This window comes from Ranitomeya imitator, chromosome 7 (assembly GCF_032444005.1).
Source record: "Ranitomeya imitator isolate aRanImi1 chromosome 7, aRanImi1.pri, whole genome shotgun sequence".
Lineage (NCBI taxonomy): Eukaryota > Metazoa > Chordata > Amphibia > Anura > Dendrobatidae > Ranitomeya > Ranitomeya imitator.
The window spans coordinates 211,700,703-211,719,684 of NC_091288.1; the positions used below are offsets into that span (position 1 = coordinate 211,700,703).

At 42.6% G+C, this 18,982-nt stretch overlaps 1 protein-coding gene across 2 annotated transcripts in view; it reads left to right on the forward strand.

The window, feature by feature from the left end:
- The first annotated feature begins 1,694 nt into the window (after positions 1-1,694).
- The window catches only part of RGS11 (regulator of G protein signaling 11), a 97,498-nt gene continuing 80,210 nt past the window's right edge, over positions 1,695-18,982 (forward strand). The window contains exons 1-2 of one of the 2 annotated variants that reach the window (XM_069734720.1): positions 1,695-1,908; positions 13,969-14,065. In XM_069734720.1, the coding sequence (XP_069590821.1) occupies positions 1,846-1,908; positions 13,969-14,065 (160 nt within the window). In that variant the 5' untranslated portion in view covers positions 1,695-1,845. The remainder of the gene's footprint in view (positions 1,909-13,968; positions 14,066-18,982) is intronic. The other variant, XM_069734719.1, reaches the window with a different exon arrangement.

The following is an 18,982-nucleotide window of genomic DNA, read 5'->3' on the forward strand; positions in this document are numbered from 1 at the left end:
ACTCTCCTACAGGCAGAAGAAAGCTGACTCTTTGCTGCCACCTAGTGGAGACAGCTGCTTATGGCAATAGGTCTTACAGGCAGAAGAAAGCTGACTCTCTGCTGCCACCTAGTGGAGAGAGCTGCTTATGGCAATAGGTCTTACAGGCAGAAGAAAGCTGACTCTCTGCTGCCACCTAGTGGAGACAGCTGCTTAAGGCACTAACTCTCCTACAGGCAGAAGAAAGCTGACTCTCTGCTACCACCTAGTGGAGACAGCTGCTTATGGCAATAGCTCTTACAGGCAGAAGAAAGCTGACTCTTTGCTGCCACCTAGTGGAGACAGCTGCTTAAGGCACTAGCTCTCCTACAGGCAGAAGGAAGCTGTCTGTCTGCTGCCACCTAGTGGAGACAGCTGCTTATGGCAATAGCTCTCCTACAGGCAGAAGGAAGCTGTCTGTCTGCTGCCACCTAGTGGAGACAGCTGCTTAAGGCACTAACTCTCCTACAGGCAGAAGGAAGCTGTCTGTCTGCTGCCACCTAGTGGAGACAGCTGCTTAAGGCACTAGCTCTCCTACAGGCAGAAGGAAGCTGACTCTCTGCTGCCACCTAGTGGAGACAGCTGCTTAAGGCACTAGCTCTCCTACAGGCAGAAGGAAGCTGACTCTCTGCTGCCACCTAGTGGAGAGAGCTTTTTTTTTTTAAATGACTATTTGACTTTTTAAAGAAGCTAAGCCATAATTTTCTACAAAAGAGACACCCATCAGTAGACAGCTATAAGTGCAGGGTGAGATGGTCGGTAGTATTACACGGGCACTACTTAGTCTGGTAGCATATGGGCACCAGCCTTGGCATAGTTTGCTGCGCAGGGTTTGTGCCACTTTAAGGGTGACCACTAGATGGCAGAACCATCCCACCCCAGTATCTATCCTAGAATTGTGTTATCTGTCATAACAGGAAATACTTTACCAGAGCATGGCAATATACAAAGATTTATCCAGAAAACCTAATAACATAAACAGACGTGTCCCCCGGAGAAGTGTCTCAGCAGAACCTGTTTTCTTCTCAAGGCAAAAACAAGTGAAATTGTGAAACTTCCACGTGATACAAAATTAAACTAATGGGGAAAAGATGGGAACAATTAAATAAGTATAAATGTAAATATCTAACTCAAACTGCGCAATACCACCAGTGACCACCAGGTGTCGTTCCTTTCCTCATTGCAGACAGGTACCATCCTATATGATGGTGCTACATGCAGGTGGCAGAGCTGTAGACCCTTGTACCCTCCCCCCCCCCCCCCCCAGGTAATATATGGACATATTGTAATACAACATTGCATGAAAATGAGCAACTGATGACGATTAGTTATCCAGTAGCAGGTCCCTCACTTATCAGTTCCTGTTAAAAGGGAGAATTTTGATGAGAAAACCTCTTATAAATGGGCTCCAAGAGAAAAAATGGTTTCCTTCTTGTAAATTAAATAATAAAAATAAACAGCGCCGCCTTTGTCTACAGTTAGTGTCTGGTACTGCAGCTTAGCGCAGCCCCATTCGCGTCATAAGAGCTGAGCTGGAGTACCAGGTACAACCTGTAGACAGGGGTGGCGCTGTTTTTTATTTAGCAAGAAAGGATCTACCTCTCTAGCAGGTAGCAGGTTGTTGGTAGCAGATTTGTCACCATCTCAGCTCTGCTCCATCTGTGTCTCATGCATTATGCCTCCCCTGCAGTCCCTGATGTCGTCCAGCAGGTGGCAGCAGACAGCAGCCGAGAGCTCAGGCTCCCCATCTCCTGCTCACACAGCTGCCTGGGCTCAGGAGGGGACACACACAGATCTGCTCCTCTCCTCCTCCTCCTCATCATCATCATGACCATCAATAACCTGCAGCACGGGAAGAACTACAAAGTCCAGATGTCATGTCTGACCAAGGTAAGACCCCCGCTGCCATCATACAGAACTGACAGATGTGGAGGGAGCCAGGGGCGATGCTGCTCCAGATGTCGCCGCCGTGGTACGTAGCGCAGTCCTCGTGGACTATGGATGTAGCAGAGCTGAATGTGTCACACCGCGCTGTACAGGACTCACTTATGTATCAGGATATAATAATCAATAATAATACCTGCAGTCCCATGTAAATTCATAGATACGGTATCATTTAATGAAGGCGGTGTACCAGCAGTCCTATGTAAACTTACCGATCATACGCATTATTTGCAGTCCTATAGAAAAGACTGAGATGATGTTATAAAATAAGCCGTAGCGCTACCGGCAGTCCTATGTAAAAATACTGATAGTGCGTTATAACTTAATACAGCAGGTTTACTTGCAGTCCTGTGCAAGGTACAGATCATACGCGTAAGGTAAAGCCAGTGATAGTGTGATAAAATCATATCACGTTATATCCATGTTCTCATTACCCGCAGTCCTATGTAAATCCAAAGATAATGCATTATAACAAACCACAAGGTGTTTACGCGCAGTCCCATGTAAAGCCTCAGATCATACTGACAAGATACAAGATCGGGTTTACTTTTAGTCTCGTGTAACGCTTGAGATAGTGTAATAAAACAATCTATAATATTTCTCGCAGTCCTACGTAAAACGTCATACCGTAAGTTTACGTGCAGCCCTATGTAAAGCCATAGCTCACACACTTAAGATAAGGCAGTAGGTTTAATTGCAGTCCTGTGGGAAATCTGAGATAATGTGATAATATGTAACGTTATCAGCAGTCCTATGTAAAATCACAGATAATGCATTATAATTTAACACAGTAGGGTTTACTTGCAGTCCTATGTAAATCCACAGATCGCACACTCAAGATACGGTAGTAGGTTTGCTTGCAGTCCTATGTAAATCTTTGCAAAATAACTTGTACCATTACCTGCAGTCCTATGTAGAAGTACATACAATGCATTAAAACTTAATATAGTAGGGTTACTTGCAGTCCTATGTAAAGTCACAGATTGTACACATGAGGTAAACTCTGTAGTAATGTGATGAAATCACCTGTGTCATTTATTGCAGTCCCATGTAAAAGCACAGATAATACATCACAATGTACTACAAATTGTTTACTAGCAGTCCCATGTAAATCCATCAATCACATGTGCACGATGAGAAAGTAGGTTTACTTTCAGAACTATATAATGCTTGAAATAATGTGATAAAATCATCTTTAGCATTGCCTGCAGTCCTATGTAAAACCACAGATGATGCATTGTGATGTAAAACAGTAGGTTCACTTGCAGTCCTATGTATAGCAGTAGATTACACACATAAGATAAGGCAGTAGGATTTTTGGCAGTCCTATACAAAGCTTCAGATAAAAAAGATAATGCAGCAGTCCTATGTACAGATAACGCTTCATGATATGACAATGTAGTAGGATAACATGCAGTCCTATGTAAATATCTCAGATAACGCATTGTAAGTAGGTTATTTGTGATGGATTAGCCGCAGTCCAGTGTAAACCTCGTCTCTTTATGATCAGAAGTGCAGTCCTATGTAAGTGCAGTGTGATGACAGCGTCGGCTCTGCTACATTCCGCGTGTCCCTCGCTCTTGTACTCGCTGAGGCCGCGCTCCCCGCAGGATAATGAGCGAGCGGCTGCAGTTACATCAGGACACGGAGCAAGTTCCCAGATAAAGCGAGTTATATATAGATGAAATGGAATCTGCTGGATGAGCGCGGAGCGACCACCACTCCCATCATCACCAGCACCGCTGCCACCAGTCTAATACCATCACCCCCATCATCACCCGCATCGTACCAGCACCGCTGCCACCAGTCTAATACCCATCACCCCCATCGTACCAGCTCCGCTGCCACCAGTCTAATACCATCACCCCCATCATCACCCGCATCGTACCAGCACCGCTGCCACCAGTCTAATACCATCACCCGCATCATCACCAGCATCATTATCAGCACCGCTGCCACCAGTCTAATACCATCACCCCCATCATCACCAGCATCATTATCAGCACCGCTGCCACCAGTCTAATACCCATCACCCCCATCATCACCAGCACCGCTGCCACCAGTCTAATACCCATCACCCCCATCATCACCCACATCGTACCAGCACCGCTGCCACCAGTCTAATACCATCACCCCCATCATCACCAGCATCATTATCAGTACCGCTGCCACCAGTCTAATACCCATCACCCCCATCATCACCAGCACCGCTGCCACCAGTCTAATACCCATCACCCCCATCATCACCAGCACCGCTGCCACCAGTCTAATACCATCACCCCCATCATCACCAGCATCATTATCAGCACCGCTGCCACCAGTCTAATACCCATCACCCCCATCATCACCAGCACCGCTGCCACCAGTCTAATACCCATCACCCCCATCATCACCAGCACCGCTGCCACCAGTCTAATACCATCACCCCCATCATCACCCGCATCGTACCAGCACCGCTGCCACCAGTCTAATACCATCACCCCCATCATCACCCGCATTATTACCAGCTCCGCTGCCACCAGTCTAATACCCACCACTCCCATCATCACCAGCACGGCTGCCACCAGTCTAATACCCATCACCCCCATCATCACCCGCATCATACCAGCACCGCTGCCACCAGTCTAATACCCATCACCAGCATCATCACCAGCACCGCTGCCACCAGTCTAATACCCATCACTCCCATCATCACCCGCATCATACCAACACCGCTGCCACCAGTCTAATACCCATCACCCCATCATCACCCGCATCATGCCAGCACCGCTGCCACCAGTCTAATACCCATCACTCCCATCATCACCCGCATCATACCAACACCGCTGCCACCAGTCTAATACCCATCACCCCATCATCACCCGCATCATACCAACACCGCTGCCACCAGTCTAATACCCATCACTCCCATCATCACCCGCATCATACCAACACCGCTGCCACCAGTCTAATACCCATCACCCCATCATCACCCGCATCATGCCAGCACCGCTGCCACCAGTCTAATACCCATCACCCCCATCATCACCCGCATCATACCAGCACCGCTACCAGCAGTCTAATACCCATCACCCCCATCATCACCAGCATCATTATCAGCACCGCTGCCACCAGTCTAATACCCATCACTCCCATCATCACCCGCATCATACCAGCACAGCTGCAACCAGTCTAATACCCATCACCCCATCATCACCCACATCATGCCAGCACCGCTGCCACCAGTCTAATACCCATCACCCCCATCATCACCCGCATCATACCAGCACCGCTGCCACCAGTCTAATACCCATCACCCCATCATCACCCGCATCATGCCAGCACCGCTGCCACCAGTCTAATACCCATCACCCCCATCATCACCCGCATCATACCAGCACCGCTACCAGCAGTCTAATACCCATCACCCCCATCATCACCAGCATCATTATCAGCACCGCTGCCACCAGTCTAATACCCATCACTCCCATCATCACCCGCATCATACCAGCACAGCTGCAACCAGTCTAATACCCATCACCCCATCATCACCCACATCATGCCAGCACCGCTGCCACCAGTCTAATACCCATCACCCCCATCATCACCCGCATCATACCAGCACCGCTGCCACCAGTCTAATACCCATCACCCCCATCATCACCCGCATCATACCAGCACCGCTGCCACCAGTCTAATACCCATCACCCCCATCATCACCAGCATCATACCAGCACCGCTGCCACCAGTCTAATACCCATCACCCCATCATCACCCACATCATACCAGCACCGCTGCCACCAGTCTTATACCCATCACCCCATCATTACCCGCATCATACCAGGACCGCTGCCACCAGTCTTATACCCATCACCCGCATCATCACCCGCATCATTATCAGCACCGCTGCCACCAGTCTAATACCCATCACCCCATCATCACCCGCATCATACCAGCACCGCTGCAACCAGTCTAATACCATCACCCCCATCATCACCCGCATCATACCAGCACCGCTGCCACCAGTCTTATACCCATCACCTCATCATCACCAGCATCATACCAGCACCGCTGCCACCAGTCTTATACCCATCACCCGCATCATCACCCGCATCATCACCAGCACCGCTGCCACCAGTCTAATACCCATCACCCCCATCATTACCCGCATCATACCAGGACCGCTGCCACCAGTCTTATACCCATCACCCCATCATCACCAGCATCATACCAGCACCGCTGCCACCAGTCTAATACCCATCACCCGCATCATACCAGCACCGCTGCCACCAGTCTAATACCCATCACCCGCCTCATACCAGCACCGCTTCCACCAGTCTAATACCCATCACCCCCATCATCACCCGCATCATACCAGCACCGCTGCCACCAGTCTAATACCCATCACCCCCATCATCACCCGCATCATACCAGGACCGCTGCCACCAGTGTAATACCCATCACCCCATCATCAACCGCATCATTACCAGCACCGCTGCCACCAGTCTAATACCCATCACCCCATCATCAACTGCATCATTACCAGCACCGCTGCCACCAGTGTAATAGCCATCACCCCCATTGTCACCCGTATTATCACTGCCACCATTACCCACACTGTCTCCTCATCACGCCCAACATCACCCCCATAACAACTATCACCCTAACATCACTATTCCCATAATAACTATCACCCCTAACATCACTATTCCCATAATAACTATCACCCCTAACATCACTATTCCCATAATAACTATCACCCCTAACATCACCACTCCCATAATAACTATCACCCCTAACATCACCACCCCCATAATAACTATCACCCCTAACATCACCACCCCCATAATAACTATCACCCCTAACATCACCACCATAAACCACCATCTGTCATCAATTCGACCATCCTCACCCGCCATCACACTCACCATCTCTTACCATATCCTTACAACCACCTCCATCATCCCCCCTCACAGCCCTCGGACTACTCCTTCTCCTCCACTATCTCCTCTACTACAACCCCTGGCAAAAATGATGGAATCACCGTCCTTGGAGGATGTTCATTAAGTTGTTTAATTTTGTAGAAAAAAAAGCAGATCACAGACATGGCACAAAACTAAAGTCATTTGACATGGCAACTTTCTGGCTTTCAGAATCACTAAAAGAAATCAAGAACAAAAAATGTGGTAGTCAGTAATGGTTCCTTTTTTTAGAACAAGCAGAGGGGAAAAATTATGGAATCACTCAATTATGTGGGAAAACATTATGGAATCACCCTGTAAATTTTCATACCCAAAACTAACACCTGCATCAAATTAGATCTGCTCGTTAGTCTGCATCTAATAAGGAGTGATCACACCTTGGAGAGCTGCTGCACCAAGTGGACGGACATGAATCATGGCTCCAACATGAGAGATGTCATTTGAAACAAAGGAGAGGATTATCAAACTCTTCAGAGGGTAAATCATCACGCAATGTTGCAAAAGATGTTGGTTGTTCACAGTCAGCTGTGTCTAAAATCTGGACCAAATACAAACAACATGGGAAGGTTGTTAAAGGCAAACATACTGGTAGACCAAGGAAGACATCAAAGCGTCAAGACCGGAAACTTAAAGCAATATGTCTCCAAAACAGGAAATGCACAAAACAAATGAGGAACGAATGGGAGGAAACTGGAGTCAACGTCTGTGACCGAACTGTAAGAAACCGCCTAAAGGAAATGGGATTTACATACAGAAAAGCTAAACGAAAGCCATCATTAACACCTACACAGAAAAAACAAGGTTACAATGGGCTAAGGAAAAGCAATCGTGGACTGTGGATGACTGGATGCAAGTCATATTGGTGGTGGATAAAATAAACTAAGTGAACGAGCAAAAGAGAAAATGTAAATCCTATCCTTGTCTTCTGACCGCCCATCACCTCCATCATCAGTATCTGGTGACCGCCCATTACCTCCATCATCAGTTTCTGGTGACTGCCCGTCACCTCCATCATCAGTTTCTGGTGACTGCCCGTCATCTCCATCATCAGTTTCTGGTGACCGCCCATTACCTCCATCATCAGTATCTGGTGACTGCCCGTCGCCTCCATCATCAGTATCTGGTGACCGCCCCTCTCCTCCATCATCAATATCTGGTGACCGCCCATCAACTGCATCATCAGTATCTGGTGACCGCCCGTCACCTCCATCATCAGTATCTGGTGACCGCCCGTCTCCTCCATCATCAGTATCTGGTGACCGTCCGTCTCCTCCATCATCAGTATCTGGTGACCGCCCATCACCTCCATCATCAGTATCCGGTGACCGCCCGTCACCTCCATCATCAGTATCTGGTGACCGTCCGTCTCCTCCATCATCAGTATCTGGTGACCGTCCGTCTCCTCCATCATCATTATCCGGTGACCGCCCATCACCTCCATCATCAGTATCTGGTGACCGTCCGTCTCCTCCATCATCAGTATCTGCTGACCGCCCATCACCTCCATCATCAGTATCCGGTGACCGCCCGTCACCTCCATCATCAGTATCTGGTGACCGTCCGTCACCTCCATCATCAGTATCTGGTGACCGTCCGTCTCCTCCATCATCATTATCCGGTGACCGCCCATCACCTCCATCATCAGTATCTGGTGACCGTCCGTCTCCTCCATCATCAGTATCTGCTGACCGCCCATCACCTCCATCATCAGTATCCGGTGACCGCCCGTCACCTCCATCATCAGTATCTGGTGACCGTCCGTCTCCTCCATCATCAGTATCTGGTGACCGCCCGTCACCTCCATCATCAGTATCTGGTGACCGCCCGTCGCCTCCATCATCAGTATCTGGTGACCGCCCTCACCTCCATCATCAGTATCTGGTGACCGCCCGTCGCCTCCATCATCAGTATCTGGTGACCGCCCTCACCTCCATCATCAGTATCCGGTGACTGCCCGTCGCCTCCATCATCAGTATCTGGTGACCGCCCGTCACCTCCATCATCAGTATCCGGTGACCGCCCCTCTCCTCCATCATCAGTATCCGGTGACCGCCCCTCTCCTTCATCATCAGTATCTGGTGACCGCCCGTCACCTCCATCATCAGTATCCGGTGACCGCCCGTCGCTTCCATGACTTCTTGGTCACTTGTACAGAGGTTGTTCCAAACATCTTGGAGACCCGACCCCAGATCTTCTGTGTATGAGGCTTGTGCGGATCCTTCTGTCTCATGTGCGCCCAGACAGACTGGACGATGTGAGCTCAGCGCTCTGTGTTCCCGGATCATCACCCCCAGGACTCCTCATTGTTATTGACATTGGCTGGATATTGGGGGTCGTCGTCCGGCTGTAGACTGAATTTGGAGACCCCGCACTCTTCTCCCATCAGATAAAATGTCTGCCCCTCTGGGTGGCCATACTGTACTCTTCGTGAGCCTAGGAGAGTTGGATGACCGCAGTGGTGGCCATGTTGGTTGTCGGTGGCTGCACAGATCTTCTCCCCCTCTGGACTCCGCCATCTGTGCTCAGACTCCACTCAGCAAGAAACCAAACAATCTCCCACAAGAAGCGAAGAATCTGCTAATCAGAGCGGGAGGAGAATTCGTCTGATTACATCCGAATATTCACTTCATAGTGATGAGCAGCCGCCAGGTGCGCGGGGCGTATCACACATCACAGGCTGAGATACACGAGAATAAAGTCACTGCCCACTGATCCTCAGTGATTCCTCCACTCTGAGCTGAAAGCAGAAATGACATTGTACCGATATAACACGACCGCATGAGCTGACACTGAAGTGGCCACTTGGCGGAAATACATTTGGTGGATAGAAAATAATCAGAAATCCACAGAGATAATCTCCTTCTAGATTAAATTCTACCGCCAGAGACAGAACTGACGGTGCAATTACACAAATGTCACAGTATAAACCGCCCATAGTAAGACAGATTGTTCTGTGCACCGCTATGGACATTATACAGGACTGCGATATTAGTGGTTATATTACTGTACATAGGAGCAGTATTATAGTAGTTATATTCTTGTACATAGGAGCAGTATTATAGTAGTTATATTTTTGTACATAGGGGCAGTATTATAGTAGTTGTATTCTTGTATATAGGGGCAGTATTATAGTAGTTATATTCTTGTACATAGGGGCAGTATTATAGTAGTTATATTCTTATATATAGGGGCAGTATTATAGTAGTTATATTCTTGTACATAGGGGCAGTATTATAGAAGTTATATTCTTATATATAGGGGCAGTATTATAGTAGTTATATTCTTGTACATAGGGGCAGTGTTATAGTAGTTATATTCTGTACATAGGGGCAGTATTATAGTAGTTATATTCTTGTACATAGGGGCAGTATTATAGTAGTTATATTCTTGTACATAGGGGCAGTATTATAGTAGTTATATTCTTCTACATAGGGGCAGTATTATAGTAGTTATATTCTTGTACATAGGAGCAGTATTATAGTAGTTATATTCTTGTACATAGGGGCAGTATTATAGTAGTTGTATTCTTGTATATAGGGGCAGTATTATAGTAGTTATATTCTTGTACATAGGGGCAGTATTATAGTAGTTATATTCTTGTATATAGGGGCAGTATTATAGAAGTTATATTCTTATATATAGGGGCAGTATTATAGTAGTTATATTCTTGTACATAGGGGCAGTGTTATAGTAGTTATATTCTGTACATAGGTGCAGTATTATAGTAGTTATATTCTTGTACATAGGGGCAGTATTATAGTAGTTATATTCTTGTACATAGGGGCAGTATTATAGTAGTTATATTCTTGTACATAGGGGCAGTATTATAGTAGTTATATTCTTCTACATAGGGGCAGTATTATAGTAGTTATATTCTTGTACATAGGGGCAGTATTATAGTAGTTATATTCTAGTACATAGGGGGCAGTATTATAGTAGTTACTGTATATTCTTGTACATAGGAGCAGTATTATAGTAGTTATATTCTTGTACATAGGAGCAGTATTATAGTAGTTATATTCTTGTACATAGGAATAGTATTATAGTAGTTATATTCTTGTACATAGGGGCAGTATTATAGTAGTTGTATTCTTGTACATAGGGGCTGTATTATAGTAGTTATATTCTTGTACATAGGGAGCAGTATTATAGTAGTTATATTCTTGTACATAGGAGCAGTATTATAGTAGTTATATTCTTGTACATAGGAATAGTATTATAGTAGTTATATTCTTGTACATAGGGAGCAGTATTATAGTAGTTATATTCTTGTACATAGGGGCAGTATTATAGTAGTTGTATTCTTGTACATAGGGGCTGTATTATAGTAGTTATATTCTTGTACATAGGGGCAGTATTATAGTAGTTATATTCTTGTACATAGGAATAGTATTATAGTAGTTATATTCTTGTACATAGGGAGCAGTATTATAGTAGTTATATTCTTGTACATAGGGGCAGTATTATAGTAGTTGTATTCTTGTACATAGGGGCAGTATTATAGTAGTTATATTCTTGTACATAGGGGCAGTATTATAGTAGTTATATTCTTCTACATAGGGAGCAGTATTATAGTAGTTATATTCTTGTACATAGGAGCAGTATTATAGTAGTTATATTCTTGTACATAGGGGCAGTATTATAGTAGTTGTATTCTTGTATATAGGGGCAGTATTATAGTAGTTATATTCTTGTACATAGGGGCAGTATTATAGTAGTTATATTCTTGTATATAGGGGCAGTATTATAGAAGTTATATTCTTATATATAGGGGCAGTATTATAGTAGTTATATTCTTGTACATAGGGGCAGTGTTATAGTAGTTATATTCTGTACATAGGTGCAGTATTATAGTAGTTATATTCTTGTACATAGGGGCAGTATTATAGTAGTTATATTCTTGTACATAGGGGCAGTATTATAGTAGTTATATTCTTGTACATAGGGGCAGTATTATAGTAGTTATATTCTTCTACATAGGGGCAGTATTATAGTAGTTATATTCTTGTACATAGGGGCAGTATTATAGTAGTTATATTCTAGTACATAGGGGGCAGTATTATAGTAGTTACTGTATATTCTTGTACATAGGAGCAGTATTATAGTAGTTATATTCTTGTACATAGGAGCAGTATTATAGTAGTTATATTCTTGTACATAGGAATAGTATTATAGTAGTTATATTCTTGTACATAGGGAGCAGTATTATAGTAGTTATATTCTTGTACATAGGGGCAGTATTATAGTAGTTGTATTCTTGTACATAGGGGCTGTATTATAGTAGTTATATTCTTGTACATAGGGAGCAGTATTATAGTAGTTATATTCTTGTACATAGGGGGCAGTATTATAGTAGTTACTGTATATTCTTGTACATAGGAGCAGTATTATAGTAGTTATATTCTTGTACATAGGAGCAGTATTATAGTAGTTATATTCTTGTACATAGGGGCAGTATTATAGTAGTTATATTCTTGTACATAGGGGGCAGTATTATAGTAGTTATATTCTTGTACATAGGGGACAGTATTATAGTAGTTATATTCTTGTACATGGGAGCAGTATTATAGTAGATATATTCTTGTACATAGGGAGCAGTATTATAGTAGTTATATTCTTGTACATAGGGAGCAGTATTATAGTAGTTATATTCTTGTACATAGGGAGCAGTATTATAGTAGTTATATTCTTGTACATAGGAGCAGTATTATAGTAGTTATATTCTTGTACATAGGGAGCAGTATTATAGTAGTTATATTCTTGTACATAGGGAGCAGTATTATAGTAGTTATATTCTTGTACATAGGAGCAGTATTATAGTAGTTATATTCTTGTACATAGGGAGCAGTATTATAGTAGATATATTCTTGTACATAGGGAGCAGTATTATAGTAGTTATATTCTTGTACATAGGAGCAGTATGATAGTAGTTATATTCTTGTACATAGGGGGCAGTATTATAGTAGATATATTCTTGTACATAGGGAGCAGTATTATAGTAGTTATATTCTTGTACATAGGAGCAGTATGATAGTAGTTATATTCTTGTACATAGGGAGCAGTATTATAGTAGTTATATTCTTGTACATAGGAGCAGTATGATAGTAGTTATATTCTTGTACATAGGGGGCAGTATTATAGTAGATATATTCTTGTACATAGGGAGCAGTATTATAGTAGTTATATTCTTGTACATAGGAGCAGTATGATAGTAGTTATATTCTTGTACATAGGGAGCAGTATTATAGTAGTTATATTCTTGTACATAGGAGCAGTATGATAGTAGTTATATTCTTGTACATAGGGGGCAGTATTATAGTAGATATATTCTTGTACATAGGGAGCAGTATTATAGTAGTTATATTCTTGTACATAGGGGACAGTATTATAGTAGTTATATTCTTGTATATAGAGGCAGTATTATAGTAGTTATATTCTTGTACATAGGAGCAGTATTATAGTAGTTATATTCTTGCACATAGGAGCAGTATTATAGTAGTTATATCCTTGTACATAGGAGCAGTATTATAGTAGTTATATTCTTGTACATAGGGGCAGTATTATAGTAGTTATATTCTTGTACATAGGAGCAGTTTTATAGTAGTTATATTCTTGTACATAGGAGCAGTATTATAGTAGTTATATTTTTGTACATAGGGGCAGTATTATAGTAGTTATATTCTTGTACATAGGGGGCAGTATTATAGTAGTTATATTCTTGTACATAGGGGCAGTATTATAGTAGTTATATTCTTGTACATAGGGGCGGTATTATAGTAGTTATATTCTTGTACATAGGAGCAGTATTATAGTAGTTATATTCTTGTACATAGAGGGCAGTTTTATAGTAGTTATATTCTTGTACATAGAGGCAGTATTATAGTAGTTATATTCCTGTACATAGGGGGCAGTATTATAGTAGTTATATTCTTGTACATAGGATAAACCTCTTTCCACAGTAAAGATTATTGCTTTATCTATAGAAATCACAATGTTCTCTTTTAACATCCTCCCCTTTAATTGCGTTACTTCTGTCTCACGTTAGATGGAGCGTCTGATTGTGGCTATGCAAGACCCAGATATCGGCATTAAGATGAGAAACCAGCGCTTGCTGATCACTGTCATCCCGCACGCCATGACGGGTAAGTCTTGATTTTTCAATTATTCATTTTAATTTTGCTGTTTTTTTTCTTCAGACTTTTATTATTTTTACTAATGCAGCTCTAATTGCTCAGTAATATGAAGGACCTGGGGTCACTCATAGCGAGTGGAAGAAAGGCGATTCTGACAGCTAAACAGGAAAGGGTTCTTTACAGTTAGAGCAGTCAGAATGTGGAACGCCGACCACAAGAGGTAGTAATGGCCGACACTATAGCATCGTTTATACAAGGGCTGTACCCCCAATACTCATAACATTGTGAGTTATAGTCAATTTTGTGATAAAATGATTAATTGGAGGAGAAAGGTTAAATTTGATGGAGCGGGGTGTTTTTTCAACCTATGTAACTATGTCAAAAATTATCTCTAAAATGACTTTTTTTCATTTTAAAAATTAGAAAATGGGTCGATGCAAAAGTTTTTGCACTCTTGGGAGATTTATGTTCTCAGATAACTTTAACCAATATTTCAGACCTTAATCAGCCTGTCATAGTTATTACTTGTTCACCATTATCGTTAGGAAAGGCCAGGCAATGGAAATTTCCGAACTTGATAAAAACCCAGCCTCCTCTAACCTTGTGCCAAAAAATAGCAGCCATGGGTTCTTCTAAGCAGCTGCCTAGCACGCTGAAAATGAAAATGGTGGAGGCCCACAAAGCAGGAGAAGGCTATAAGGAGATAGCAAAGCATTTTCAAGTCGCCCTTTTCTCAGTTCAAAATGTAATTAAGAAACGACAGTTACCAGGAACAGTGGAAGTCAAGATAAGGTCTGGAAGACCAAGCAAAATTTCATTGAGAGTTGATTGTAGGACTGCTAGAGAGGCAAATCAGAACCTTCAATTGACTGCAAAAGACTTTCAGAAAGATTTAGCAGACCCTGGAGTTGAGGTACATTGTTGTACTGTTCAGAGACACCTGCACAAATATGACCTTCATGGAAGAGTCATCAGAAGAAAACCTTTGCTGCGTCCTCAGCATAAAATTCAGCATCAGAAGTATGCAGAATAACATCTAAGCAAGCCTGATGCATTTTGGAAATAAGTCCTGTGGAACAATGAGGATAAAATAGAATTCTTTGGCCACAATGATCAGAGGTATGTGTGGAGAAAAGAGGGCCCAGAAATTCAGGAGTTCAGGAAAAGAACATCTTGCCCACCATTAAGCATGGAGGTGGATCCATCATGCTTTGGGGTTGTGTTGCAGCCAATGACATGAGGAATACTTTATGAGTAGAGGGAAGAATGGATTCAATGAAATTTCAACAAATTCGTGATGCAAACATAACACCATCTGTAAAATAGTTGAAGCTGAAAAGAGGATGAGGATGGCTTCTGTAAATGGAGAATGATCCTAAACACACATCACAATCCACAATAGTCGACCTCAAAAGATGAAGGATTTACAATGGCCCTCACAGTCCCCTGATCTGATCATTGAAAATCTGTGGCGAGACCATAAAATAGCAGAGGATGGAATCTCACAGAACTGGAGGAATTCTCCAAGGAAGAATGGATGAAAAAAAGCGTTTACAAGTTGTGATACTTGCAAAAGGGGGGCGCTACTAGGTACTAACCATGCAGGGTGCCCAAACTTTAGCATCAGCCCATTTTTCCTTTTTGTAATTTTAAAAATGTAAAATATGAAAATATATATTTTTTGCCTAAAATACAAAAGGAAATGCGTCATCTGTAACATTCGGCCTTTTAGAGGTCATTTCATCTTGCGTAACTGTTCACAATGACAGTAATTTTGATCAGAGGTGCCAAGACTTTTACATGCCACAGTATAAGTGTAGTTGTTGGGTCTCCTATGGCTTTATGGGTAAACACGAGTTTACCTTAGATGGTTTTATTCTAGAGATATATTACTTCTTTTAAAGAGTCGAGTCTTCTAAAAACAGAGGTCTTGGAGCTGTTTTGACTGTTTTGTTTGGACTGACACATATAAAAATGTCTAAAAACGTCGTCCTTTATCCCCATTACCTATCTTAAATGTCTAGTAATCAATGTAATTACTTATGAAATGTCAATCAAATTAAAAAAAAATTAAATCCACATTTCTGAAGATTTAAAGGGATCCTCCCCACCGTTACGGGTGGATATTGTCAGCGCTTGTAAAAACAAGCACTTTTGCAATTTACTGTTTGTTAAAATTTGCAGCCATTTTTAAGCTATTAATACTTTTCTTCTCATCCCGTTGTCTAGGAGACCGACCAATTTTTTTTTTTTATGTAACAGCGGTGGGCAAACATGTTCAGTGCTTACAAGCTCTTTTTCTTAGCTTGTAAGTATCGCCAGGATCGCTGTTACTTCCTAATACCGTCCAGCTTCGGGGAACTGCTTACAAGTTTTAAAGCAGCAGTGGTCGGTCTCCTAGGCAACGAGCTGTTATCTAAAGAAAAATTTTAATATCTCAACGACGGCTGAAAATTTTTAGAAACTGTAAATGGCAAACTTGTTTATTTTTACGAGCTCTATCCAATAATAGCCATAGGTGAAGTTGGAAAAATGCACTTTAATAACCCTGCTGTTGTCTTCGGTCTGGGGAGACCGATTTTGAACTTTGGTATTTTTGGGGGGTGTTCAAGATGCGGTTCTGAAACTTGTAGTTGATTGACTTAAATGAGGATGGGTCGGTCGGCCACGGGTTTCAGAGCCGCATCTTGAATATTTTAAAGAATATCGAAGTCGGTCGTTTTTGACCGAAGACAACAGCAGGGTTTTAAATCAGTCGTACTAACTTGAAACTATTCATACACTAGGGACGGAGTGCATTTACTGTCTGTACAGATAAATATCGACATTCCGGAAAATCTGAGCATATCACCGTTCTTAAACTCCTCCCATAAATGGGCTTTTCCATTCTGTTTGAGGTGGTCCTAAGGGCGGGACTTAAAAATGTGCACCCCCTATAGCTATGCTCCTACCAGGTTTAGGCATATCACATGGAGGCCAATTCTTCATTCATCTGGAATGTCATCAATATATATAAAAAAATTACAATTTTATTAATTTTCTTATCACGCTGCTAAGAAGAATTGTATTTGTGAGACCTCAAACTGGAGAATCTACAGACCTAGGTTCTATCTTCCTCACACTTCCATTAAAGGAATCTTCCTTGAGATTTTCCCCCTTTCTGGAAAATCTCCAAACAGTGAATTCCTCAGGGCGCACATTTCAGAAACCGTCTAATTAGGTGAGAATATTTTTACGCTCCAGTAGTTCCGAGTTGTTAGTGATAAGTTCTTGAGAATTTCGTGCTGGGGTGAAAAAAAAAATTTCCAATGAATTTGCTAAAGGTAGATTTAATAAGTGCAAAAAATGGCGAGTGTACAGGGGCCGGGCATACGAAGGGTTAACCAGCCACAGTAGCTGGAGTTTCTTTTCTATAGATTCCATCCGGATTTGTTGGTAAATAATATCTTAATGTTCGTACGCTGCTTTTTTTTTTGGTGCAGATTTTTCTAAATTCTATGGATAGTTTGCGCAGTTAGTTACACATTTTATCATTCATCTTTTCTTATGGAAACATCCCAAAAAATGCAATAAAATGACCCCGGGACGGCAGCTAATCCTGCAAATTTCAGGTTGCTATTGAAATTAAAAAGGGGAAATCAGCACCAAAAAGTAGAATTTCTGCATCAGAAATGAACACAAAGCCAGTTTTCGTATGAATTCCGCCGCCCCATGTGTATAAAATTAAAGTAAAACTTTTCTGGTGCTGTAAAATAGTGCAGATTTCACTCGCATAAAATCTGCACTAAGTCCGTAAGGTGTGAACGCAGCCCTAAGGGGATATTCACAGGTCGCGGGATTGGTGCAGATTGTTACGCAGCGTATCTGCGCGCGTCGGGTGTGGGTTTTGCTTCCCATTTCCACTGCAAAGGGTAAAAGCTGCAATTCCGCCTGACGGATTGACACGATGCAGATTTTTTTTTTTTAATTTACCATTTTAAAATTTCTAATTTTACTCATAAAAAAATCATTTAACAGCACCAAGTTCTGAATCAGCGCAAAAATGGGTTTTTCTTGCATTTTTATTTTTTAAATCCACAATTTCTCTTGCAGAAATGCATTTTTTTTTTTATATCGGATTTTATTGATTTGTTTCAATGGTTTTCCTTGATCCTAATTTTGATGCATCTTTGCAAATCCGTTCAGATTCTAGAGGCACAAACGTTCCGGAATTCATTTCAATCTTTGATATGGAAGAAATTAAATGTGCCCCAAACTTTGCTACAGAAAAATCTGGACCAAAATTCCGACATGTGCCGTTAGCCAAAGAGTACGAGCCACCCTACCGAAAAGAGTTTGGAAAAACCGAGTGACTACCCCTGTGGGAACAGTCATGTCAGCCATCTTTGTTGTCACCCAGGTTCCTTCCCTTCTAACTTGAGGTTCTGTCCAATTTATTTTCCCCCTTCTGGGTCTTTATTTTTGTATAAAGTGAACTTTTCCACCCTTAGGCAGAAAAAAAGGTAATAATAACCTGTGGTGGTTAGTGATCTGAGATCTCCCGAGAGCAGAGAGACCTGGGGTAACCAGTAGAGACGCGGCGACGCACGGGATGGCGGTACGTTTGTACTGAGCTTTACTTTCCAGGCTCTGAATTATTCACAATAGAGGATCGCAGGTTTAGACGACCGGTGAACATCAATAATCCTCCACCGATGGTCTCCAGAAAGCCCCCGGCTCTGAGCTCCGCCACCAAACTGAATCTCTAATGTAACAGGAAGAAAAACATTTTGGGCTCAGAAAGTTCGGAATTTTGGAAAGTGAGATTGGAACGGAACTTTATCCAATCTTCTCCCTGACACTGGGACTTCTGATATTGGGAAGCCCATGTCCTACTGTGACCTATAATGGAGGGGTCGTTGTAAAGCCACAAGGGCGTCCACAGCA